The sequence below is a fragment of the Odocoileus virginianus genome, chromosome 5 (assembly GCF_023699985.2).
Source record: "Odocoileus virginianus isolate 20LAN1187 ecotype Illinois chromosome 5, Ovbor_1.2, whole genome shotgun sequence".
In the NCBI taxonomy this organism is placed as follows: Eukaryota; Metazoa; Chordata; class Mammalia; order Artiodactyla; family Cervidae; genus Odocoileus; species Odocoileus virginianus.
Genome location: NC_069678.1, coordinates 72,825,928 through 72,852,948, shown reverse-complemented (window position 1 = coordinate 72,852,948; position 27,021 = coordinate 72,825,928). Strand labels below are relative to the sequence as shown.

General features: G+C 52.4%; 1 protein-coding gene across 2 annotated transcripts in view; it reads right to left on the bottom strand.

The window, feature by feature from the left end:
• Positions 1–340: 340 nt before the first annotated feature.
• The window catches only part of SSBP3 (single stranded DNA binding protein 3), a 166,545-nt gene continuing 139,864 nt past the window's right edge, over positions 341–27,021 (bottom strand). For both annotated transcript variants that reach the window (XM_020871346.2, XM_020871347.2), the window contains 12 exons: positions 26,611–26,670; positions 22,465–22,531; positions 22,273–22,349; positions 13,606–13,670; positions 12,912–12,960; positions 12,262–12,297; positions 11,702–11,756; positions 10,308–10,378; positions 3,390–3,468; positions 3,143–3,171; positions 2,931–3,032; positions 341–2,107 (listed from right to left, as the gene is read on the bottom strand). In XM_020871346.2, the coding sequence (XP_020727005.1) occupies positions 2,078–2,107; positions 2,931–3,032; positions 3,143–3,171; positions 3,390–3,468; positions 10,308–10,378; positions 11,702–11,756; positions 12,262–12,297; positions 12,912–12,960; positions 13,606–13,670; positions 22,273–22,349; positions 22,465–22,531; positions 26,611–26,670 (720 nt within the window). In that variant the 3' untranslated portion in view covers positions 341–2,077. The remainder of the gene's footprint in view (positions 2,108–2,930; positions 3,033–3,142; positions 3,172–3,389; positions 3,469–10,307; positions 10,379–11,701; positions 11,757–12,261; positions 12,298–12,911; positions 12,961–13,605; positions 13,671–22,272; positions 22,350–22,464; positions 22,532–26,610; positions 26,671–27,021) is intronic.

Here is a 27,021-nt window from a genome sequence, read left to right as displayed (position 1 = left end):
ACACCGACTCTCTACTGTGCACTGGGAACCTTTTCTTACTTTTCCAGAAAAATACATCCTGGCAAACCAAAATTCATTTGCAAGACGAGAAACTGAAACTGCCTTTTAGAATGCCCCCAAATATTTGAAATGAGACCATGCCTTCCCTCCCAACCCATCATCCCCAACTCTCCATAGAAAATGCAGAATTAACACACCCAGGAAAAGAAGGCCAACGCCTGGAACACAGAACAAGATCTTGTGCACCAGGAGCAGAATTTCTGCCCAGCCAGTCGCCTGGCATTTTATAATCAGTATAATAAACTCCAACCCACGTTCCCCCAAACATGTCAGGAAGGGCTGCGGAAAAAAGATGTCCCTTTAATAAAACGTTATCAACATATATCGTACACAAACTACAATGTATCATAATTACTTTTTTTTTTTTCCTCTCTTAATTCAGAACCAGACTACAAGGTAAGAAAAAACACAGAAACAGCTACAATGTTCCCAATAATCCGCACAAGGTCTTTTTTCAGGCAGATGATATCTCACATAATATGATATACATGGATCAAAAGAGGGAAGAAAACAAAGACCAGCTACAAGGGAGGGGGGAGAGGGGTGTAAATGTACAAAGAATTCAGGTGTCTCAGGGCAAGACACAGAGGTTTCAATGCAGGGTGGTGAGGTGAGGGAGGCCACGAGTCACTCCTCCTGGGAGGGGGACAGGCTCCACTGTGGCATTTGTCGGTTTTTGAAAATAAAAACAGGTCCGGAAACAGCACATGTTTGGTTGTCGTGTCCCCCCACCCCCGCCCCCCACAGCTATTCCAGAGTCTTTCCATCCAGTTCCAAGCATATACAGAGCAATTCTGGTCAATATCCCATCTTTGAAAAAGAAGGAAGAATCAAGAGAAAAAAAAAAAAAAGAAAACCCAACTCCAGCCCTATGCTGCCCGCACACGCAATGTGGACGATGCGAGGGAGGAGAACGCAGAGGTCACGGTTTCCACGTCCCAGGTCATAGCCATCCTGTCGGGGGCGGCCTCCCCCACTCCGCTCCAAGCCACCACCCCGCTGGCAGGATTCTCACTGGGAAGACTGGGGCGGGGGCTGAGGAGGGGGCGGGAGGTGGGTGAGGAGAGGTCCAGAAGAGGGAGGAAGCAGTCCTGGGAACACAGTGCATGCCAACCGGGTCACGGCGCGGCTCCGCTGGGGCGGGATCCTGAAAGCGGTTGGTGGTCTGGCCCCTCCGGCCACACCACGGGGGGGAGGGGGTCTGGGGTCCAAGCTGTGTGGCTGCTGTCGCCACCTCGCTGGGAGAGACCAAGCGAAAACAAAACAGGTTCCCGCCCCTCCCTCGCTCGTCAGCACAAACCAAAAACCCCAAGTGGAAAAGGGTGACTCCTTTTTTCTTTCCAAAACAGGCCGTTTGAAAGAAACCACCGATTGTAAACTGCCCAGTTTATTATAATTATTATTATTATTTTTAGATGGCTACAAAGACAGGTGAGATCTCACACCTAGACTAGCTTTCCTGGTGGAAGGGCTTGGGTACAGACAACGGGGCTTGGTTTTATTTTTTTTTTTTGTCCTTTTTTTTTTTTTTTTTTAAAGAAGAAAGCAAAGAGGTTGATTGGGGTGGGGTTGGGGGGATTTGCTAGAAGCTTCCATTTTTAAAAATTTTTCCCCCAAAAAAACCCCCCTGAAAACAAAACAAAACAAAAAATCCCAACAACAGCAGAACCCCAAACAAACAAACAAACAAAAAAAACAGAAAAGTGTCATGGACATCAAAGGTCCTTCGGGAAAGGGCAAGGGTGGGATTTTTCTGGTCATTGACTTGAAATATATTTTATTTTGAGTTTTGTCCTTCATGTTTTATGGAATAAAAAGTTCGGCCTTTTTATTGCATGAAACTAAAACTGGAAAAGGTGGAGGGGGTAGAGGACAGGGTGGGGGTTGGGGGGGAGCAGGAGACGCCCCTCCCCCAGCTCCTGGGTAATGACACCTCACTTCTTCTTGCATAATTTCTGGCATCTTCCCGCCTGCAATGCCGGCTCTCTCAGCGTCTCGGAGAAGAGGAGGGGGGGAGTCACACACTCATCGTCATGCTTGGAGAATACTGAAGGGAGAAGCAGAGAAGGGGGGTCGTGAGGGCCGGGTGTGGCAGCCTTGTGGAGGTCTCACTGCAGAGAGCCGGACAGGGCCTGTCTCGGGGCTGGGCTGAGACACCCACAATGGCTCTGGGTAGGCAAGGGGCCAGCAGGCAGGGCTCAGAAACCATCCCCTCCCCGTGCCAGCCTGTGATCCCTCACTTGCCTGTCCTGCCCCCGCCTTCCCTCTCCAAATCACCCCTTTCCTATTGAAGCCAGCAGTAGCCCCTGCCCTCCCCTCATAGGGCCACGGACTGCCGAGGACTGGGGTGGGAGCCGGCCTGGGTCCTCAAAAGCTACAGAAGCCTGACATTGGTTCTTCAGATGAGACTAAACAAGAAGCCTAATATGAAAAAACAGCCAGCCAGCGCCTCGGCACTGAGACCCCAGGAAGGCCCTGGTTGCACGCACACCTGCCCTCCAGGACGGGAGGACACAGACGGAGACAAGGACTCTGGGGGCCAGGGCCCAGCGCTCGTCCAGCCACGTGAGCTTCATCAGCGCTGGAGGCACCGTGCCTGCGTGTGCACGCCTGGGGAAGGTCGCATTCGGGAGACGAGGGGTCAGCACCACACCATGGGCTGGTGGGGGTGGGCGGGGGCATTGTGAGGGCTCTCCATCTTGTGTGGAAAAATAACCAAGGTGAAAGACTCATGACACAGCTGCCAGGACACTGGCCCAGCAGACAGGTCTTGGCCAGGAGACTCTGAAACGTCAATCAGTAGTCCCAGGGCTCAGAGGATACAGTGAGGACCCAGGGGGTGAAATAAGGGTGGTGGTGGGCACACTTACATTGTCATTCTGGAAGGAGTGGAGGAAGTTCCCTCCTAGCTCGCCATCGTCCCGAGGGGTGCCTGGAGGATTGCTAATGCCACTTATGTTGTTAGGAGAATTCTGCAGAGAGAGCAGACATGGTGAGCCCCGGGCTGCCAGCAACCTGCCACCCCTTCCCGGGATGGGGGGAAAGGCTTTCTGGAGGGTGCTGTCAGGGAACACACACTCACTTTTGGAAGTCCATCTATGTCACCTGACCCTGGAAGGAGAAAAGAAAGTCCAGTTCAGGGTCTCATCCGCTCTTCTGTGCAGGGGCCTCCAAATGCTTCCACCCAAACCCCAAATATTTTGCCAAAGAGGACCTTCTACCCAGGCAACATCTTCCTCTTCAGATCTTCCTGTGGGGACTGGGCTCAGTGGAGCCCGGAGCCAAGGCAGAGAAGGCTTCCCAGGAAGTCAGGCAGGGTGCTGACTTACCTAACGAGCCGTTCATGTGGTGTGGCTCCATGCCGCCCATGCCCCCCATCGGGCCGTCCGAGCCTGGACCCATTGGGAACTGTGGGAGAAGCACAGAGCGTGGCACCTGAGCGGGCCCGCCACGACCCTCGCGGGGCTCCATACCCAGCAACACAGAAGTGCGGCCCCCGAGAGCTTCCACTCTGGGGAGCTGCTCTCAGGCACACTCGGGCACTGAACACCAGGAGGCCGGAGGTGGCACCTCCCCTAAGCCCTTGGACCGTGCAGGGCAGAGGCCTACGCACCACGGGAGGAAGCCAACCAGGAGAGAGGGAGCGGCTGGCCCAAGGCACCAGAGGCAACTCTCAAACCAGGCCTCCTGGATCCCACCTGGGGCTCTTTCCATCCCCAAGGCAGTATGTGGGGCTCACAGAGACAGAGTGACCCACTGAGCCAGGCCTGGGAATAAAACTATTAATGCCTTTCCTCCCCATTTTACAGATGAGTAAACTGAAGCACACAGTGGACCATGCTCTGGCCCTAAATCTCCCAGGTAGGAGATGGAGGAGCCGTGGCTGGACCTCGGGCAGCCTGGCCCTGGAGCCATCACATGAGCCTCCTCCTCTGAAATGTGCGGAGAGCTGGGGCGTTGGTGGCAGGCGTTCTCTCTTTGGGACTCTGTGGGGGTGCTCACTAGTGAGCAGAACTAGAGATGCAGATGGATTCATCTGCATTCATCATGCAGACGACGTTTCATCTGCTCCACTCCCTTCCTCAGGCCTGTCTGGAAATATCACCCCCATCTCAGAAAAGACGCAAGCAAAGGCCAGAGGTCACAAGGCATGGCCACCAAGGGATGGCTGAGCCCAGTCTGGAGAGCCAAGGCCTGGGGTACCAACCAGAGGCAAGGGTGGACAGGGGATGGGAGTAGCCGAGCAGAGGCCTGTTTGGCATGTGGCCTGTGCTGGGCGCTGAGTCACACCTGGGCCTCAGCCTGGAGGAAGAGTGCAGCCATGGACACCCAGCTACCTCACAGGATACTGAGACCTAGACAAGCACAGCTGCAGCTTCAGAGGGAGGCATTGGGGAAAAGGCAGAGAAATCACGATAGGCTGCAGAGAGGAGGTGGCAGAGAGAAAAAATAATTGAGGGTCAGGATCTGGGCAGGGAGAAATGTGCCATGGCTTCATTTCTGAAAGGGTCCTGCCTGAGCAGAAGTAAAAAGCCCTCTTAGCAGATGGCAGCAGGACCAGCTGATGCAAAGACTGCTGTGAGGAGACTGCTGGGGTACCAGTTGCTTCCTCACCCTGACACCCACTCACATACCCTCTGAAGACAGCATCCTCGCCTCCCCAGTGGCTTCCCAGGGTTGTTGGCGGGCCAGGGGGCACATTTTGCCATCTGGCAATCCATTTCATGCTTATTAACCCAAGTGATAGGAGGATGAGGGTGACCTACCCAAACACAGTCCTACCAGACCAAATATATCCAGGGGACTTCCCTGGAGGTCCAGTCTCCCACACGCCATGGAGCAACTAAGCCCGCATGCCACAAATACTGAGCCCTGGCCACAACCGGAGACTGTGTGCTGCAACGAAAGATCCTGACTACCACAGCTAAAGACCTGATGCAGCCAAATAAATAAAATACGTAAATATTTTTTTAAATCCCCAAATTTGATAATACAGTCAACAATTATGCACATGTATTACACTTGCATAAACGTATTTCAAAAACAGGTATCTTATATTTGTGTACTTTCATGCTATTTTTAACCACATACAACTGACTCATTTAATAAGTACACAATTCAGTGGTTGTCAGTGTACTTAGCAAGTTGTACCATCACCACAACTGATTTTAGAGCATTTTCATCATCCCCAAAGGGAACTCTGTACGCATGAGCCATCACTCCCCATTCCCCCTTGAACCCCCAGGCCTACATTAACCATTAATTTATTCTCTGTGTCACAGATTTAGCTGCTGCTGCTGTCGCTTCAGTTGTGTCCAACTCTGTGCGACCCCATAGACGGCAGCCCACCAGGCTCCTCTGTCACTGGGATTCTCCAGGCAAGAATACTGGAGTGGGTTATTTCCTTCTCCAATGCATGCCAAGTCACAATGTGTCTGACTCTGTGCGACCCCATGGACAGCAGCCCACCAGGCTCCTCCATCCACAGGAGACTCCAGGCTAAATCCATAGATTTAGCAATTCTAGTTATTTCATATAAATTGTATATGACCTTTGTGGCTGGCTTCTTTCCCTTAGTGAAATGTTTCCAAGGTTTATCCATGTTATAAGCATGCATCATGTACTTCATTCCTTCTTATGTTCAAATAACATTACATTTTATGTATGTACTACATTTTCATCAGTCAACAGACATTGTGGTTGTCTCCACTTTTGGGCTATTATGACTAATGCTCCTGTGAACATCTGTGTACAATTGTGTGGACATGTTTTCATTTCTCTGGGGTAGATGTCAATGAGTGGAACTGCAGGGTCACAGTAACTGCTTAACCTATTGAAGAACTGCCAGTCTCTTCCACAGCATCTGCACCAGTTTATGTTCCCATGTGAGGGTTCAGATTTCCTCCCATCCTCACCAACACCGCTCATTATTTGTCTTTCTGATTCTAGCCATCCTAGTGGGTGTGAAGTGATAACCCACTGAAGTTTTCTTTTATTAACTAATGACACTGATCATCTTTTCATGTGCTTATTGGTTCTCTGTACAAGTTTGGAGAAACGTCTATTGAGATGCCTGGCCCATTTTAAAGTTGGGTTCATTTTTCATTACTGAGTTCTAAGAATTCTTTACACGTTTACAATTCAAGACCCTTATCAGACGTATGACTTGCAAATATTTTCTGTGGGCTGTCTTTTTACTTTCCTGACTGTGTCCTCTGAAGCATGAATTTTAAATTTTGATGAAGTCCAGTGCAGCTACTTTTTGTCACTTGTGCTTTCAGAGTAGCTAAGAAGGCTTTCCTAACCCAGGTCACAAAAGATTTATTCCTATATCTTCTTCTAATTGTTTGATAGTTTTAGCTCTGACATTTAGGCCTAGGGTCTAGTCTGAGCTAATTTTTCTGTTTGTGTATAAGGAAGTAGTCCAGCTTCATTCATCTGAATGTGGATATCCAGTTGTTTATTCTGTATTATTTACTTTTCTGTTACTCAAATTCTATTACAGAACAGCTGAACTAGTGAACAGTGGCAAACAGTAGGATGGCTAGTTAAACAAATGACATGGGAAAGATATAACACTTTTATAGAATTTGTCTTCTGACATAGTAAATTACTTTAACTCTTTAAACTGGATATTTAAATGTTGAGAAGATGTGGCCAGAGCAAGAGCTGCGGCAGATTTTTCCCCAGGGGACTTCAAGAGAGCTGCTAGGGACTCATCTCACTTTCAGGCGCCCAACAAGGCAAATGGTGCTTGCTTTTCCACTAATGCTTCTCTGAATCGCCTGCAGGCTTTGGACACCCTTCTTTTATGGAGGGCAAAACTGAAGAGTCAAACAGAAAAAGCACTGACTTGCCACTCTGCTCTCATCAAGCACTGGTGTCAGTCCAACATAGCAACACCAAACTCTCCGCTCCACAAGAACATCCGCGCATGCAGTGCTTAGGATTTTACTTAACCACACAGGTTTTGGATCTGTAGGAATCTGCTTCCAGTTCTCTGAAGATGTCCGTCCACTTTGTATCTACACGTGGGTTTCGGAAGGTCGGCCACTTGTCAGGCCCTTTTCACCTAGGAGCTCATCAGATGGGCTGTGCCTGCCTATGACGTCCGTCATTTCTAAACATTCCGAGCACACTGGATGTCATCGATTAAACCTCTTTCTCAGGGAAAATGGTTTTAAAGCACAAAGGTAATTTGAACTTGTGAGATATAAGCTGGATTCTAAGTAAGTCACAGTTTTAATAAAAATGTTGAGAAAGTCTTAGCTAACTTGGCTGCCCTTGCCTATAACACTTTATGAGTTCTCAAGCAGTCTCGCTTCCAAACGGTGAGCCATTACTCTGGCTGTACAAGGCTTTGTCACAGCCCCTCTACAACACTAAACAGCTCAAGTGCAGTCCACTCAGCCTCACCTGGGCTCCTGGTGGCCTCTTGAAGATCATCAAACAGTTCTGGAGAAGCAGCAGCTATGTTTCTACTTTATTATAATTCCGTTCCACATTCTCATCTCACAGTGTTTCTAAGAGAAGAGCATCAGAGCAGGCTGACGTTTTCACATCTCTACAGCCAGCAATAACGCCAGGCATCTGTGGGCACGTGTCCGAGGCCTTCTCTTTTTTTATAAACTCAAAAATCTGTTTCTGCATGTTTTGAGCAAATCAACAAGTGACCAAAACCTTTCATTATGAAAGCTGGATTATCACAGGCAAGCAAATCAGCCCCCTTGGCAGCACTATTAGGGACAAGGCGGGTGGGGAAATTAGCAGGTAAGAAGTTCATGGACTAAATGAAACTTGCCAAATTAACTGCACTGTCTGCCAAATATGCAGATAAACGAGCAAAGTGTGGTTTGTAGTTGGACAAGAGAACAGTAATATTTTCTTTCTCTTCCACACTTCATTAACATCTTCTTCGATGACATCAAGATGACAAGGTGAAGCTCCAGCTTTCAAGTCAAAGTGCCTAAAAGCTAGGGACACAGTTTTGTTGAGACGGTCTGATGAACCACTTGATCTGAGGAAGAAAGCTCCCCGACTGTTGGGATGATACAACAGAATCAGCTACACAGCATGAAGGACCAACACACTTGTTGTCATCTAAACTCCCCTTCTGTTCACCCCTTCAGTTGCAGCCTCTGAATCAGGAAATGTAATCTTCTCAGTTCATGGAGCCATCAAAGGACCAACATGGTGACGGTGATCATTTCAGGGCCACGGCCCCGCCAAGTGTGGCTGCCGCCTCTCTACATTACACTGAGGGCTGGTGTTCCTTTGGATGGCACACAAAACTTGCGATTGATTTAGCGGGATGTGCATGTCACGTCCCAGATGGCCATGCACTCTCCCACCCCTCCTCCACCCATACCTCTTCTCTTCTACACACCTGCCAGTACGTTCCATTTTGGTTATTTGCCTCCCTGATGCAGGTCTGTGTGTCCTCACATCTGTCATTAAAATTCATTCAGGCTTCTCTTTTTTGGACATGTCAGGGTCACGCTGGGGCTGTGGTCTCATCGTTCTCATTTTCACTATTTGAGCTCTTAGAAAACATGACCATGATGCTCACAGTGTGAAAAATGACATCTGCACTATCTTGACACAAAGCCTCATAGTTAAACTGCAGGCAGAGTCAAAGGCGGATTCTGCCAGGGCCTGGATGCTGTGCGCTTGAGTGGTACCCTTTGGAGAGATGCAACATGGATGATCCATCATTGAGAGTCACAGACCACGACCACTGGCATCTGTGGTTGGTAAAATATGGCAACAGCAACCATGGCAGGAGGGGAGTCTAGGCCATTTTCATGTGCTCGGTCCTGTCTTTAGGGCAGCTAAATGGGTCTTGTACATTTCTGCCCAACTTTCTGCATCCATTGCTAAAACTTGGAAAGACTTTTGTGCCCTGGGAAGTCATCTCTTAGGACACAGGGCTTTTGGTGCTAAAACCCAAATAGTTGGCCACCCTAGGGAGAGGCAGGGGTATGGGAGGTACTGGCTGCCTCGGAGAGACAGGGAGAGAAGGCGGTGGACTGGCAGGTGAGGAGCAGGGTCCCCAGTTCTCAGTCATGGGATCCAGGTTGGTTTGTCTTGGCACCCCCAGGTGGCAGGCCTACGACCTCCACCCAGAGGCTGCAACACACGCAGTGTCCAGCATTGAGTAGCCCAGAGTCAGGGCTGTTAGCACATGGGGTGACTCTGGAGTTACACCAGGAACCGAACCAGCAGAACCAGACCGAGCATCCTAAAGGCCAGAGCCAACCTTGGAACTGCAAGCTCACGCTCTGGCTCCACTGTCCCTAAACTACTGATGTGGTCACATGACAGCCTCCTTTCCACACCCTGAGCTCCCTCAGGGCAAGCCCAGTGGGATTTGCCTTTCCTGCCTAGCCAGGAAGAGCTGCCAGACCAGCCCTGTCCTTAGGGAGCTCCCAGTCAGGAGAGGCAGACAGGCCACAGCTGCATGGTCCAGTACGGGAACACAAGAGGGAGTGGTGAGCAGGGACCAGGAAAGGAGGTATCCGAGCTATACCACCAGCAGGGTGGGAACATTGAGGGGCCAGGAAGGGAGGGAGTGGTTTCTAGAGGAGGGAAGGGAGCGAGGAGAGGCAGAGAGGTTATAGGATGTGGGAGTCAGAGGGCTCCCAGAGGCACAGGGCAGGCAGGTACCTGGAGACCTCCTCCGCAAGCTCCACAGCCAAGGAAACAAACCAGAGAGGGTGAGGCATCATCGCCCAGGTGTACAGCCAGTCAGCTGAGCAGGGACTGGCCCAGACCACCCTCCAAGCCCCCTGCAGCCTGTGTTCTTCCTCACCAACACCCCGTTCAGGCCAGTGGGGGTCCCCACAGTGAGGCTGGACGCCAGCAGGCATCCCCACAGTGAGGCTGAGCGCCAGGGGGAGGTCCCCACAGTGAGGCTGGGCACCAGCAGGGGTCCCCACAGTGAGGCTGGGCGCCAGCAGGCATCCCCACAGTGAGGCTGGGCGCCAGGGGGGTCCCCACAGTGAGGCTGGGCACCCTGCTCTGACCAGAGGGGTGGGGATCACTCCACCCCCTTCTCTGCCACCCCCTGCCAGCTATGAAATGGGAACCAAGCTGCCCAAGAGTTAATCACTTTTCTGATGGTTTATTTTATTCATCTTTGGTAACAAATGGCTGAAATCAATTAAACTTGCTTTCCCCTCAGCTGATGAAGTTAATTATGATTTGTTATGGTATCTGATATGTAAATTATTAGAAAGCAGACTTACGTTGGACCGGCTGCCTCCAGGCGGCACCGGATTAATCATTGTGTAGATGTTGTCACTGGAATTTGTTGAATCTGTAGAACAGTGGAAACCCGCAAGTCGGGGTGATTAATTCATTGCTTAATTAAAACAAACTCATGGCACTTGAACTCATTCTTTTGTATTTTATCACCTAAAATTTCCTCTAAGTACCAGCATTTTCTGGCTAATTTGTATTTAATGAAGATTCACAAAGTTTTTAATCACAGAAAATTCAACTGTGAAAACCACTCAACCCTGAAAGGAAGGATTTCAGGGTTCTGGACAGCAGTGTGGACACAGCAAAATCATCTCCGCCCCCCTCACCCGCCTCCGCCCCAAACCAAACATGCTCCCCAGATGCTGCCTGGGACAACGCAGGTGCAGCCCGACCACCACCTGTGCTCTCCCCGACCCCAGGCTGGCAGTTTTAATCACACTGGGAAAGAACGACACCACAGATGACCCAGGGGCCACTCTGCCAAGCTGATGGGGCAGGAGGGAGAGGCAGAGATGGGGCTGGAGACGCAGTAACATATGGAGTGGTTTAATGTGACCCAGTCTGAATGTAGGTCATGCAGCTCATAAAAATGCAGCAGCAGAAAGAGGGAGCCGGAGTGGGAGCCTCACGGCCGCCGCCAGCCCCGCCCCTGCTGCCGAGCAGCTTTCCTGCCATGGGGAGCAGAGGAGGGGGTGGGAGGGACCCCTCTGTCTCCCCAATTAGCCAGAAAAGTCTCCCGAGGAAATCAGCTAACATATTTATATCAGGAGCAGGCACCATACTTCTTGGGCAGAAATCCAACTACCTCTCACTTTTTATTTTGGGGGTGGGTAAAGATGGCATGCTGAATTCCTTCTAGTTGGTGGTACGCTATTCTTAGCTGGGAAAGAAATACAATTGTGATGCTATATGTGTGTGAGTACACGTGCCCTCTTCTATTGAAGAAAAGGGCAAAAAGGGATCTCTGATATAGAGGACCAGAAACCAAGAGCTCTGGACACTCAAGAGGCATCACTCTGCAGAGTCCTGGGCCCAGGAGGCCAGAACCCCAAAGCCCCTTTCCAGTCATCTAGAGAAGCGACAACCAGGACAGGATTCTCTCTGACCAGGGGGAGTCAAGAGTAGCGAGACCCCTCATTCTTGAATCTCCTTGCCCTGCCCTGTCCTTCAACTGGAGTGAAGAGTGCCCCAGCTGAAGCTGCAGGGTGGGCTGGTGGCACCAGGGTCTTCTGCCCACTAAATAAATCCCTGATGTCAAGATGCCAGGTGAGGGGTACACTGCTCAGGAAGAGTGGCCAGCCAGCGCTGGCTCTGTACCAGGCCCCTCCAGGACTTCCTACTCCTCCAGTGGCACCCGTCCCCCAGCCTTCTTTCTTACCTGCAGGACTAGGCATGATGGGTGTTCCTGGGGGGCCGCCACCACCAGGGGGTCCCTGGAGACAAGATTAAAAACTGATGTCGGAAACCCACGGTGATGACACATGTGGGGAGAGACCCCGAGCTCCAGCCACATCAGCAGCCCATGCTCACCCAGGGCCCAGCCCCACATTTAGCTCTCACTCAGCCGCCACTGTCCATACAGAACCCAGCTGTTAAAGGCCTGGGGGAACTGGACTCCTTCCTTCCCTTTTGTGTACCAGAAGGCAACTGCGGGCGTGCGTGTGCACTCAGATGCATGGAGCCCAGTGAAACCATGCCTGCGGTGGAAGCTGACTCGTCTACTGGTCAGTTCCCTGGATGGAAGTCCCAACTCTGGGTCTTGTGAGGGGACTTCTGGGACACCAGTAGGTACAAATACCTGCATATTGACAGTAAATTCTAGCACAGTTTGGAATCTGTGCTCACAACATGTCTTGAAAACAAAGAGACAAGGGATCCCCCCGACCCTGCAGTCACAGAGGACTAGACATGCAATGCCCCAAACCTGCACACACTCACCACGTAGGTACCGGGTGATGAGGAGGAGTATGGAATCTAGAAACAAGAAAGGGGTGAACCATGGGTCAGAGACACCTCCTCCGACGGGCAACATGTGCTCTGCCTTCCAAGTACTCTCGGGGACACAATCCCACTCTTGACAGGAAACACACTGAGCCACCGGTGTCTCTAGGAGGGCCAAGGATGTGAGCAGAGTCCCGTTCCTATACTGAATTGGTCCCAGAGCCTTGGCAGGGAACCTTGGGCACAGGAGACCCTCTAGTTCAAGGACAGGGAAGTGAGAGCTTCACCCCACCCCGTGGCCTCCTGCCCTGGACTGTCTGCACCTAGCCCCCTCCCAGTTCCCTCCTCTGAGTGCTGAGGGCCTGCCCTGCCAAGGAAGAGGAGGCCGGCAGGAGTCCCTTCATGGACAGGGCTCTGAGCCCAGCTCCCAGCTCACACCCCAGCTTGTACAGAGCCTCTGATGGGTCTAGCGTGGTACTCCCAAATCTCCCCTTACAGATAGGTTTCCCTTTGGAAGCATCAGGTGGAATCTTGCTGCATCCCACTCCCCGTGACACCTCCAACCTGGGGACGGGAACCACCCTGCACCGTGGAACCCCACCCACCCTTAGCAAACAGCACACCCCACCCCCAACCTGGGTACTCACTGAGTTAGCACTGTTAGGATTGGGCCAGGGTCTGCCAGCTCCCGGGCCCCTGAGAGGAGAGAGAGATAAAGACAATGAAAAAGATGCTATAAATGCCAACATGGGTAGTGCCAGCAGGGGCAGAACAAGAGGGCCAAAATCACTAACAGGAAGTCCTTCATACAGTCCTAGGACTGGGGTAAAAACATGTACTTTCATGGGTAGAAATCTACAGACCCCAATACATTATATGCAAAATTTGTGAAGAACAGTATTTCCTCCGCAAGTGCACTTTCCTAAGAAGGACACAGATACACACAGGGATCTGCTACCACAAAAAGTGCTATACCACTGAAGCACTCAATGGGTGGTACAGGGCTCCAAACCTGGCCCTGCCACTTATAGCTGTGTGACCCTGGGTGGGTTACTTTATCCCGTCTGATAACACAGCATAACGCTAGGACTTCGCAGTGTTACCGTGCAGATGAGGGGAGTTAACCCACGAAGCAAGCTCAGACCTGCGCCTGGCAGGGACAAGCCCTGTATGGGCGTCTATGAGGTCCTGTCACCGGCACGCTCAACCTCCTCACTCTACTGATGAGGGGACTGAGGTCCAGAGAGGTGTCAGTGATTCCGGCCATCATGAGTTTCTCAGGGGGAACAGAGGGTGGGCACACCCACAGGCTCTGGGCTGCCAGCAGGGGTGTGGCCTTACATGTTAATCCCGGGCATGGCGGGGCCGAGGGAGTTGGGTGGTGGTCTCATGCCGCTGCCGTAATTCTGCAACGATAACCAAGGGTCAGTCTTGGAGAAGGAGAAGGGGCACCAGAGAGAGGAGAGGGAAAAACAAACAGAACATGAGGGAGAGGGTTAGTCTGTGAAAAGGACTTGATGAAAAAGCAATACATTCATTAAAAAAAAAAGGGGGGGGGTGGGAGCCAACTGACAGGACCACAATGACAACCCAGCACAGGGGACAGTCACAGCTTTAGGCACATCTTCAGGGGCTTCAGGATGGGTCTCCTGAGAGCATATGGGCGTCCAGAAAGGTGCTCATGATGTTGGTTAGCACCTGCCCTCAGGTCTCAGGCAGGAAAGGGGAACACACTCAGCAAGAGAACCGGCTGGTGACCCCCAGCCACCTTAGAAACTCAGGGAGAACGATCTGCCAGCAGGCGGCGGGCTGCATGTGGAGGGGAGGCACGCATCTGAAAGGCCTGTCCTGGCTGTTCCCAAGCCTTGGTGTGGACAGACCCCAACCTGCCCCGGGTCTCGGGTGTCCCCCCGACGCAGTCACCTGATTCAACTCTCAGCGTGTGGGGCCCTCAACAGGCACAGGACTGGAAGAGCAAGAAGAAAATGGTCTCTGCTCAAGGGAATCACTGTTCCATTTAAGAAAAAAGTCTGCACAGAACTTGGTCCCAGCTCACCTCGGCACAACCATCATGGCAGTGGGGTGGGTCAAAGGGAGTCTGGACCAGGCACTCAGGCCTGTCACCTGGCTCATCTCCTGACACCACTCTCCCCAACTCCCCTCTTCCAGAGCTATTTTCTTTGCAGGAATAAATGTCTTGCTTCCCTTCTCTACCTGGCAGGTTCTGACACATCCTCCAATACCAGCTCAAACAGCACCTCCTCTGTGAGGCCCTCCCTGCTCATCCTGTGGGATTAACTGCTCCATCCTAGTCACTCCTATGGTGCCTTGTAACCTCGCTCCCTGCGCAGCCGGCAGCACACTGGCTTATGATCGTGGTCACGTGTGCACCTCTCCCGGTGGACTGTGAGCCCCTCTGGAAGGTGGGAACCCTATCTTAATGATCTTCCTATCCCTCATCACTCCACACATCAGCTGGCGCAGACTGGGCACTGAATCATCAATGAAGGAATGAAGAAGTGAAGGAACGGAAATTACAATGAGGCTGACTGCAGCCTGAGCTCTGCCTTCATAGAAGAAGCTGAAAGTATCAGGCTGGGTGGAATTTTGATGGCAAAGGAACAGCTAGGATTAGCTATTTTTTTTTTTTTACTGAGCACGTAACATACAACCTCTGGTTTGAACCTTGTAACAACACCGTGAGGCTTGCATTATTCCCATTTTATAGAAGAGAAGACTGAGGGTCTGGAGAGAAAAAAGATTTGCTCAAGGTCACAGCCAGCTAATGCCCCTACTGGGGTTTAATCCTGGATCTGGGGTCTCAGGGTCTGCTCTCTACATCACACATCTGTGAGGGAGGGGGACACAACAAGGGGCTCAAGAGCCAGAGCTGACAAACAGAGCCGCCTTCAGGCTGGCAGGGGGGTCTTCAGCCAGGGACCATCTTGGGGCCACCTCCTTGGCTTGGTCGGAGAGGGGCTTGCAAGTGTCCAGGCAGGGTGTGCACAGTGACAGCGGCAGCACCAGCCTGGCTGGCACAGAGCAAGACCCAGAGCAGACGGGTGGGGGGAGCAGGGGAGGGCTTCTTAGGCAGCCGGCACGTGTAGGGCCTGGCACCCCCTGCACCTGCTCAGAGCTGAGTCCCTGGGCCAGAAAACATGTGCCTGCCCTGGAGCACACCGTGGCAGGATCTGCGAGTGGCAGGGCCAGTCCATCCCCACAGATGATGCCACGGGTGGTGACCAGAGCCTCGGATCTGACAGTAGAACATGGAAGCGCTTGTCCCGGCTCACCCAAATAACAATAAGGCTTCCTCCAAGCCAGGCTGTGCTACGGGCTTTGTATCACCTACATTTAACCGACAACCACCTCATTACTATCCCCACTTTAAAGACTGTGACACTCGGGCGCAGAAGCAGGGTGATGGCTCCCTGTGCGGCGATCATCATGGCTTCAGTGTGCAACCCCTCTGCTGTGCCGCCTCATCCATAAAATGGGGACACAGAGCCCAGCCTCACAGGGTCATGAGAGGATCAAATGAAATGATGGCTCTAAAGAGCTCCGTCAGCCCTCAGAGGTGTGTGCTTATGTGGGACGTTGGCAGAGAAAACACCAGAGCCCTGAATGCTGCCCTGAGCATCAGGTCTTCCAGGGTCCTTTCTTAGCCCACGTACAACCACTGAACCCCCTGTCCAGAACTCAGCCTGGCTCCCGCTGTTCCACAACAGGAAGCTCATGGCCTCCCCAGGTAGCCCACTCATCACTGTGTCCAGCCCGGCCAATCCGCAAGGCCTCCCAGACAGAGACCTCCACCAGGGTGCAGCTGTGTCCTGCTCCCGCTCGTGCCCGGGAGAGTGGCTGCACTGAGGGCTGAGAGCAGAAGGCTGGCCCAGGGCGCAGCAGCAGAGTGGGGTGAGGAAAGGATTGGTGGGGTGCTCGCTCCTGAAAGACGTCTGGACACACGGCCCCTAAAGGGAGGCTCCGGGTGCACCAGCTGCTGTTCTCAGCCGACCCCTCAGCAGCCAGCACGACCACTGCCCAGGAGGGAGCAGGCCGCCAGTTCCTACTTCCTACAGAGGCCTAGACCCCAAGGGACACTCACATGTCCCACTTCAGAGATGACAAGCTAGAGGCCCAAGGAAGCCAAAGGCTCACCACCCAAGGCCATACAGTAAGTCAGGGCTAAAAGACAGGTTTTGCAGTAAAGTGTCCAAATCAGAGACACCGGCCTTTTCACAGAGGATGGGCGGGCTTAGAAGCATAGCTTCAGACTCAGTAGAAAGAGTCTCTCTTCTCCCAGTGCCCGCCTGCCCTCAGCACTGGGTTCGGAGGTGTGGTCGCCACTGGACATTCCTCTTCCTCTGCCCTCAGCACCGCTCTGCAGGGATGGGGCCGCCGGAGACCTGGAGGAGTCTGGGGTGCAGCCATGGGGACGGCCACATCCACAGGTATGTCTGTCTGTCCGCCTGCCTATCTTTCCACCCTGCTTCTGAACAACTAGGTCACCCCAGACCCTGGGCAGAGGGGTAGGACCCACTGTCAGGAACTCTATAAAGGGTCAGGACCCGGCCTTTTGGTCTGAGTTCTGCGCTCTTTGCCCGGGGGCACAGCCACGCTGGAAGGTACCTGCAGCTGGCAGGCGCTGGGGTTTCTACTGTTTCCTGCAACTCCTCAGCACAGAAGCTCTTTCTTGGTGCTGCCTGGTGCCTGAGAGAACAGTCTCCAGGACAGACCTGTCAAGGTGGACTCCAGGCTGTCAGGCCATTTCCTGGGCTTTTGGACCTGCCCTCCACCCCCTCTACACAGAGCCTGGCCAGCCCCACTGGGAGGCCTCCAAGGCAGAAAGTGCCTCAAGGGACTCCACTTTTTCCTCACCAGTTGAGGGTGCTCTAGCGTGGTTTACAATCCTTCTGTCTCTTTCTGGGGTCTCTGCTCAGAGGCACTGAGTTTGGACTGTTCTAGATCAGAGGGGAGATGCAGCTTTTCCTGTGGAAAAGGTCTGTCTCTAGACGGTGGGTTATCCCTTATCTGAACGTTCTCAAATGCCAGGATGGCAATCTGATTCCAGGCTGTGCTGACCCCACCTCACCAGGAATACCAGAAGCATTCAAAGCGGCCTCGTGGGGTCTGGGTGCCATACATCATTGCCACGGGAACCTGCAGAGCTCCGGCAGTTTCAGCCTCATCCTAACAGGATTCACTTTTGAAAAATTCAGCCAGAAGTTCTCGCCAGACACAGGCATAGGAATAAATCTTTAAAGAGAAAACACAATTAAATGGAAACACTGCCTTCTTTTCGGCACTGGCTGTTTCAGGAAACCAGAGTAAAATCTGCCCAAGACACTGAGGGCAAAGGGCAGGCTGATGCCTAGTTTGCTGGTTCCTTTGTGACATTTAGGCTAAAATGCAGCACAACCTCAAAAAGTACCACGTCACTCCATTCGGTTTTGTAGCCCCAAGCCCACACTGTACCTACTCTTTGTTCAGAAAGTTCTAGAGCTGTCCCACTATTAGCAATCTTATTCCCCACTTGGAGCAACAGGCTGAAGGTTTCCCACCTTTGTGTCTGGTCTCAGCAAGTGTATGCAGCGGGGCTTACTAAAAACTGCCTAAAGGGGCTTGGTCGCCTTTCTTAGCCCAGGCATGGCAAGACAGGGCTCCCTCTCTGAACCTCGGTTCCAGGGAAGCAATGGGATCCATGGGGCACCTCGTGGAGCCTCGTGCTGTGATCTGTGTCTCACAGCACCACGATGAGACCCTTGAGGTCCTCACCCGACCGCCCACTTTGCAGATGAGGAACCAGAGGCCCCAAGAGTCCGAGCCGTGGCCGGGACCATGTTTTCCAGCACTAAGCTCTGAGCTCATCCCTCTCCGTCTACCCCCTGGAGTGACCAGAGGAGCACCTCAGAGGACAGAGAGACAGGGCTTGGGGGATGGGTCCTGTCCTCTGCCCAACTGCACCCTGGGGTCCAAAACTTCTAGGCTTTGTGATACCCACTCCTTGGCTGACCCCAGAACCTGCAATCCATTTTATACCCCAATCTTGCCCAGGTCCAGGCTCACTCAGGGCCAGGCCTTTCTGCCCCCAGTGATGACATCTTGGTTGCTCTGAGGAAGGTTTGGTTCTGGAATTTAATACTGTACTCTACCCAGTGGGGTACAAGAGATATGGGAAAAGTGAAAGTGAAAGTCACTCAGTCGTGTCCAACTCCTTGCAACTCCATGGACTATATATATATATTTCCATGGAATTCTCCAGGCCAGAATACTGGAGTGGGTAGCATTTCCCTTCTCCAGGGGACCTTCCCAACCCAGGGATCGAACCCAGATCTCCCACCTTGTAGGTGGACTCTTTACCAGCTAAGCCACAAGGGAAGTGCAAGAATAACATAGTGGGTAGCCTATCTTCTTTCTCCAGGGAGTCTTCCCAACCCAGGAATTGAGCCAGGATCTCCTGCATTGCAGGCGGATTCTTTATCAATGGAGCTATCATGGAAGCCTGATATGGGAAAAGGAGGAAACAAAAACACTAATCAGAAAAGATATACATGGACTTCCCTTGTGGTCCAACAGTTAAGAATCCACCTGTCAGTGCAGGGGACACAGGTTTGACCCCTGGTCTGGGAAGATCCCACATGCTGCAGAGCAACGAAGCCTGGGCACCTGAGCTCCAGAGCCAGTGAGGCACCAGTACTGAGCCCACATGCTGCCACTGCTGAAGCCTGCACACCCCAGAACCTGTGCTCCACAAGAGAATTCACCGCAATGAGATGCCCAAGCACCACAGCTGGAGAGGAGCCCCCGCCCGCCACAACTAGGGAAAGCCTGCACAGCAGCGAAGACCCAGCTCAGTCACAAACAAAAATTAAAACAAGAAAGATATATGCACCCCTATGTTCATGGCAGCATGTTTTTAAAAACAATAACCAAGATATGGAAGCAACATAAGTATCCAACAATGGATGAATGAATAAAGATGTGGTACACACACACGCACATAGAAATAGCACTCAGGCACAAAAAAGGATGAAACCTTGCCATCTGTGATGATATGGATGGACACTGATTGCAATAGGTTAAATGAAGTAAGTCTGCTAACGAAAAACACTTATGGTTTCACTCATATGTAGACTCTAAAAACCAAGACAAATGAATAAAAATAACAAAACAGGAAACAGTTGTAGATACAGAGAACAAACAAACGGGTGGTTACCAGAGGGGAGGAAAGTGGGGAAGAAGGAGATTAAGAGGCAGAAACATCCAGTTGCAAAATAAACTGAGTCATGGGAATGAAATGTCCAGTGTGAGGAATACAGCCCATAGCTATGTAATATCTTTGCATGGTGACACATCACAGGAACTACACCTACTGTGATCAGTGTTGAAATGTCCAGAAACACTGAATCACTAAGTTGTATAAAGGAACTAACATAGTGTTGTAGGTCAATTACACTTCAAAAACAAACTCATAGAAGGAGAGATCAAACTTGTGGTTTCCAGAGGAGGCAGGCTGCGGGGAGGGAGAACTGGATGAAGAAAGTCAACAGGCACAAACTCCCAAGATAAATAAATAAGTACTAGGTATGTAATGTACAACATCAAAAAATGTAACTAACACTGCTGTATGTTATACACAAGTGTTGTTAAGAGAGTAAATCCTAAAAGCTCTCATCACAAGAAAAAAAATTTTTCAGTCTCTTTAACTCTCTATCTTTATGAGATGATGGATGCTCACTAAACTTATCATTTTGGTAATCATTTTGTGATGTAAGTCAAGTCACTATGCTGTACCCCTTGAATTTATCCAGTGCTGTGTGTCAACTATATCTCCATAAAACCAGGGGGGAAAAAAAGAACAGGAGAGATGTTTTCGGAACCTCTGAGGTTGGTGGGGTGAGGACGGCCAGCTGGCCTCACCCCTGAGCTTGCTTCTCCCACCCCTCTGGGCACCAGTCTCTGAGCCCATGAGAGTTCCATCCCTATATCCTGCCCCGGTGAGGCCAGGAGGGCCCCTCTGAGCAAGACCTCAGGCTGCAGGAGCCCCATCTCTTTAAACATGCCACAAGAGTGTGCCAGACTCCTGGTCAGGGACACGGACACGCCGAGACTCCCACTGAGCCAGGAGGAAGTCCTAGACTTCCGGAACACTCTGGTCTCGGGCCGTCTGATAGCATCCATTCCCAGCTTCTGAAATCTCAATATTACTACAGGTTTAACAAGTGTTAATGGCCTTTGCCAGAAAAAATAAAAAAGAAACACAAAGGGATCACTCAGCCCAAGCAGACTGAGTCCTCAACACTGGTTTTAAGCCCCCTAGTTGGAAAACACGAGCAAGTTCCTAAGAGGCTACACTCTGCCTAGCCTCACACCAAGAACTCATGCCTCCTCCTATCCTCCTCCCTACAAGGCAGCCCTGGTCTCCATCCCGCTTTACAGATGCAGCTGCTGAGTCTCCAAGAATCAGCGGGGCAAGGGGTGGAGTACACTGTCCCCTTGCATCCCCAAGATGTCCCCCAGGACATCCTGGAAGTCCAAGGCCACTGCCGATTTGCACACCAAGAGGATCTAGTATGCGCCGCTGAGGAATCTGAAAGTTTCTGACTCAGGACAAGGAACACTGGGCTTTCAGACCCTGCCGCCCTCCCACAGGTTCCTGTGGAGGTCAGCTCCAGCCAGCCTCCTGGCAGGAAGGGGCCACTCCGGTGGCTTAAAAGGAGCTGGTGAAAACACAAGCTTCGGGGGATTTGAGGAAATAAAAGAAAACAAGAAAACCAGAGCTGCAACCGGTGTGGGCTTGCTTCCTTTCAGGATTATGGGGCCATCGAAAGACAAGGACCTCCCTAAAAATCTTTCAACACCACAGATGTTACAACCATCACCAGGAAGAAAGCAGCGGCTGGGTGTGCTGTAAATACAATTCCGGGCAGAGTGGAGGACTGTGGGGTGTGGCAGGCACCTCTTCCTACAAAAGGGAGGAAGGCATGCATGAGTGGGGGGCGCAACCCCACTGCCAGGGAACCAGAAACCTGTGCGGGGGCCCAGAAAACCCAAATAGCCACAAACAGAAGGGAGACAGACAAGCGGGCCTGTAGGCAGGGCAGAAGAGAGGGGAATGAACACCCCAGAACAGGCTCTCCTGCTCTCACTCTGAAACACCCGTCTCCTTTCTCAGATTCTGGCTTTCAAGGGGCAGACTCCAGAGAATTCCCGAGGGCAGAACAGAGCAAATTCTCTGTCACAGCTTCTGCAGGACCCAGAGCCACACTTAAATACTCAGAAGAGTGAGGGCAACGGTGAGAAGGTTCTAGAACAGGAAGGGCCTGTCAGACTACTGCCTGACGGTTCTATGGGACCCGGGGACCTGAGGGTACAGAGCTGGGTCACAGGAGCGACCACTGAATTGTTGTGAAGGGACAGGAAGAGCACTAGAGATAATTTCTTCCAGAGGTTTCACTTTGGGGCCCTGGCCGGCCTGGCCTCCTCTCAGCTGAGAGGTATACCACTGAGAACCACGGCAACAGACTCACACCTCCCACACAGGACAGGTGGGGACACTGGGGCCTGTCGGGCCTACCAAGGTCAAAGTGATTCATGCAAAGTCAGACAAATGGTGAGCTGCAGACAGAATAATGTAATATCCTGCCTTGGGCGACCACTGAGCCAGCTCAGGTCCACCCGCCCAGAGTGGGAGGAAGCTCTGGGGACCCACAGTGCTCCCTGGGCACACAGACCCCTGCCTTGCAAATTCCTCAAGTCCTTCCCATGGAAGGCTCCGAGGTGACCCTCCTCCCCAGCTCCATGGCGGGGGCGGGAGGGGGGGGTTCCCTCAACTCTGCTGGGGGGCTGCCCATCTACAGGCAGAAGGGGCCGCTGGGGCGCTAGTCATGCCCTCTCCCCTCACCTTATGAGCTACGGGATGTGGAAAGACAGACAGACTAGGCCAGAGGAGAGAAGGCGGGTGCATACAGACGGCTAGGGAGATGGACGGGCAGACTGGCGGCTGGTTACCTGTGGGCCGGGCCCCATGGGCCCCATTCCTCGAGGAGGGTTCATTCTCTGCATTGATCCTCCCATGTTGGGGTGACCTGTGTGACAGAGGTGGAGTGAGCGTGAGTGGCAGGAAGGAGAGGCAGACAGTAGGGGAGGAGGAGCCTCTCCCAACGCCCCCCATCCGCCAGGGGCCCACCCTGCCCCCTCTACCTTGTTGTCGCGTGGGATCCATGGAATTGGGCAGCAGTGGCTGTGTCCCAGGAACTCCTCCCGGAGGCTGAAAGAGATATAAGACGCAGCTGAGCGCTGCTCCCCACGGTGGGGCACAGGGGGGAGCACCCACCCAACCATTAGGGCCACTCAAGGTCTCCGAGACCATTCCTGCTGCCCGATGGCTGGAGGGTCCCCCGGGGGGCAGGCAGCTCCAGCTGGAGCTATGGAAAACTGCAGCATGCATGGGTGAGCACGGGGCTCCATCTGTGACAGTCTTCGCGGGTCTGCATACCTGCCGGAGCCGAGTTGCTCTCCAGCCTCACGGCCCACCATGCACCCCTCAGAGGCAGCACTGCCCCTCCCTTCTACCACCCAAACTTTAGTCTCTGCAGTTTAGGTCAAACACTAAATTGGGAATAGGGGATGAACAAGGTGGCCTTTGAGATTTCGCCCGGAGAGCTGAGGTCCAGAGGTCTGATGGCCCTGTGGGCAGGGCCAGAAAGAACGCCCAGATCTCCGGACTCCTTCCAGCACATCAAAGGCCACTTTCCAACCCCAGGGGTGCAGGAGGCCTCCTCTGCGAGAGGGTGAGCAGGATGCTGAATGAGAACCCGTCTCCCCCAAAGCCTGGTGCACGTGGTGGATGTTGGTGTGACCACTCTAGAGACGAGGAGGGTCAGGGGGTTCCTGAGTTAACACTTAGCACACTCACTATGAAAACCCCATCAAAGATCTTTATTTGAGACTGAAGTTCTTTTACTGCACTACAAAACAAGAGAAAAGCAGAACTGGGAGGGATGCGGGGGGTGGGGAGGAACCCCCGTGCCTGAGAACTAATTACAGGCCTCAGGTTGGGGGGAAAGCCTTTGTGAAAGCGGGACACCTGTGTCAGGGACCCTGGACGACCTAGGGTCCCCCAGCCCCAACTGCGCTGCGGGATTGGTGGGGAGTTGTCGGCCCAGCAGGGAATTCCCAACCAGTTTTGGAAGGAGGTGGTGGGAAACAAAGGGAAAACCTCTCATAGTTTACCTTCAGAATAAACAGGGTGTGTGTGCGCGCGTGTCTGGGGAGAGGGAGGCGTACAGGAGCACCACGTCAGCCTGGGGGTACTTGCTATTCGGAAGTGGCATTCCATACCTGCCATTCCATCTGCCCAGGGCTTTGGACGGTCTCTCTCTCTCTGGCCCTGAGTGTTAGCTGTTCTGACCTCTTGCTTTCCCCCAGCTCTGCTTCCTCCTCTGAGTTCCCAAGCTTTGAATCACTGGGCTGGCTAGTGTCTGCCCACTTGGGGGTTTGGGATATTTCTGAAGCCTGGTTACAGGACTCTAAGATGATGCAGGAAGGCCTGCCACTGAAGCTGTCTGGTTTGGGGGCTCCTGGGGTGCTAAGGTGCCAGCAGCTCTTGGGAAGCCCCCATCTAACTCTGGTGGAGTGGCCATGGGGATCAGAAAACCACTTCCTGTCCAGGTAGCCCAGTGCTGACTATCAGCTCAGGCTGGAAGCTCTTCTTTCCAAGACTCAGGAGCAGAGCAGGGCTGCCTGGAGGCCCAGACGGGACCCGGAGTCACCTCTCACTGGAGTGACCCTGTGATGAGCACTGGGCCTCCTCTCCCAGCGCAGTAAGGTGTGTAGTGACCAAGGTAAAAGGGTCTGCACTGTAACAGCCAAAGCCCCCAGGTGTGAGAAAGAATAATGGCTCATCACACATGGGACTGCAAGCGCCTGCCGTGCACACACCCTTGGGCCTGCTGGACAGAGAGATGCTCTGGGGCTGTTCCACGGGCTCCTGGAAGTAGGCTGGTACCTCGCCTCCAGCATGGTGCGGTGGGTGCAACAAGTGTCTGCCCAGGAGCCAGACGAAGTCCAGCAGCATCTGCTCGTCACTCAGCTGCATGCCCAAGTTAGCGGGCTGAGTGGGGTGAGGGCTCCGCTGGGATGTGATGTGAAGGCTGCCTGACAACCACCGATTCTATCCCTCTTCTCCTAAACTCTGCTGAAACCCACTGTTCGCCACCCACTCAGCTATCCTTGCTTGAAACACAGCAACGCTCTCTGTACAAGGCGCCAAACCCCTAGCCAGGGAGGCAGGTGGAGGATGGCCTTGCAAGACTTTTAAGTAGGAAGAGCTGGTCACTCAGTCGTCTTCGCAACCCCATGCACTGTGGCCTGCCAGGCTCCTCCATCCATGGGATTTCCCAGGCAAGGATACTGGAGTGGGTTGAGTTGCCATTTCCTTCTCCAGTGGATCTTCCTGACCCAGGGACTGAACCCAGATGAAAGTCAATGACCCTTAGCTCCTGTTTCCCTAAGGGCCCTTTGATCACCCTAACCCAGGAGGTCATGCAAGCCTGAGCTGCTTCTTCCTCCTCCTGCCCCGAGGAAGGCTGAGCTAACTCAGGTGGCATAGAGGCTCCCATGGAACTAGCAGCCCCAACTGAGGCATGCTCCAAGAGACGCCCAGGGGCGATTCCTGGGAAAGGGACACATCCCCGCCTGGAGGACAAAAATTCTTGAGTCCACAGGAAACTGGATATCTGGATAGATTTCCAATGGAGGGTGGTGGGGAGATTAGCCTGATTGATTTGTAATGCGAGGTACAGATGATGGATTTATTCTCCATTTGCTCTCTCGGGCACTTGCTCATGCTTAATTGATAAACAGAAACAAACATGTTTCCTCTCGCATCCCTTAATTGCTGGAAGAAGGACCACAATTATGATAAGGAAGCATCTGTTCTCTCCTGGGGGCAGGAGGGCACAGTTCGGGCTAAGGAGAGCCTTGGATGGGCAGGGGGGGGAGCTGCTGCTGGGGCCCTGGCATGTGAGACCAGAGATGGTCCACTTAATGACCCATTAAAAACAAAGGCAGGGGCAACACGTTTACAACTATGAAAACTAAGTGAACCAGGGCAGCTGGAGACCAACATGAGCCCAGATCACTGGGACACATAAGGAAGTGACTGGTCCACTCTGACCCTCTGTTTCCTCATCTGTGATATATCCTGGGGTCCCTCTTTGCTCAAAAAGCTTGGCCTCTAATTCTTGTCTGAGTTTTTCTCCTTCATGTCAGAGAAAATAGGAAAGAAAATATTTTTGGAGGAAAAAAAATAAGTGGAAACTGGCAGGCTATTTAACTTTAAAACTGGAGTCCCCTGGCTATAAGCATCTCTCCAAAGTCCTCGTGTATCTCACTAAGGGGGCTTTCTTGAGAACGAAAGGAGTCCATCCAGGTAACGTCAATCTAGCTGGTGACTGACTTCCCAGCTTCAAAGGCCTCAAGGGCTGGAGGTCCTGGCATTGGCGTCAGACTTCCTGATGGGCTTCTGCCAGGTCACTCTAAGAATTATGTATCAGAAATACTGGGGCACGAAATGAAATTTCCCTAATGTTTCTTTAAAGTTTCTTCAAAGCCTGTCTACCCTCAAAAGAAGATACCCATCTTCATTTCAGCAGCTTTCCTCCTGCCCCTGGATGGGCTGAACCATGGAAGGCAGCTGGGGACCAATTTCTCCAGACCACCTAGAAATGCCAACCCTAATGGGGCAGCATAAGGCATACAACCCAAGGCTGAAAAGCCCTCCCCATAAGTAGATCACTGTTCTAAGTACACGAACAAATCCTTTCTTCTTTTGAGTTGGGAAGCAACTGGGAAGCAGGCAGACATTGCTTAAAAACTGACAAATGTCCTGCTCGCTGCATCCAGGCTCCTGATCGAAGCATTCCTACGGGCCATTTCTCCCCTTAATCACAGGATTATATTTACCAGCCTTGGTAATTCTCAAAAGCTTCCAGGGTAAAAAATGCACACTGTCAATTAACTTCATTAAGGAGGAAGACCCTTTTCCAAGAAAGGCCTGGCGGGGAGGAGCTGAGGAATTACCACCTTCTTTAGAAAAGCAGAAACCCTGCACTCACACCCCGCTGCCCACAGCCCACCAGGAGAGGCAGGTACGATGCTGGGAGGGGCTGCATGGAGCACCAAATAGAAAACACAGACCTCTCCGGGGACCTGCTTATAAGCTGCCTCCCATGTTAGGTAAAACTGTCCCTCCACCTCCCAACCCTTCTTGCAGATTCTGAGTCCAAGTTCAGCTGGGGTCAAGGGTGGCTAAGAGAGGGGAGAGAACATGAAAAGGTACAGTACCTGGTTTCCCATTCTGATCGGGGGCCGGGGGCCGCCTGCATATCGCGGTGACATAAAAGGCTGCAATTACAGGGCGTTAGTTCAGTGACAGCCCGCAGTACCGCACGGTGACAGACACAAACGCGCGCCACTCCACAAAGTCCAGTTTTGTTACAACTAGTGATCTTTTAAACTGTCTTCCTCCCGGTGGCCTTGTCCCTCCGAGCAAAACTTCCTTTGGGCGGAGAGAGCGACAGAGGCACACCGTGCATCTGCTGAGAGCTGTACTCTGGGTGCCGGGGCAGCAGCTGGGGCTGGGCACGGAACACGGAGGAGCAATTACATCCGCGCAGGTGAGGGGAGACCTCTGCTGCAGGTGAGGGCCAGTGGGAGAATCCCAAAGGGGCTTGTACAGGAAATCCTCCAGTGTGT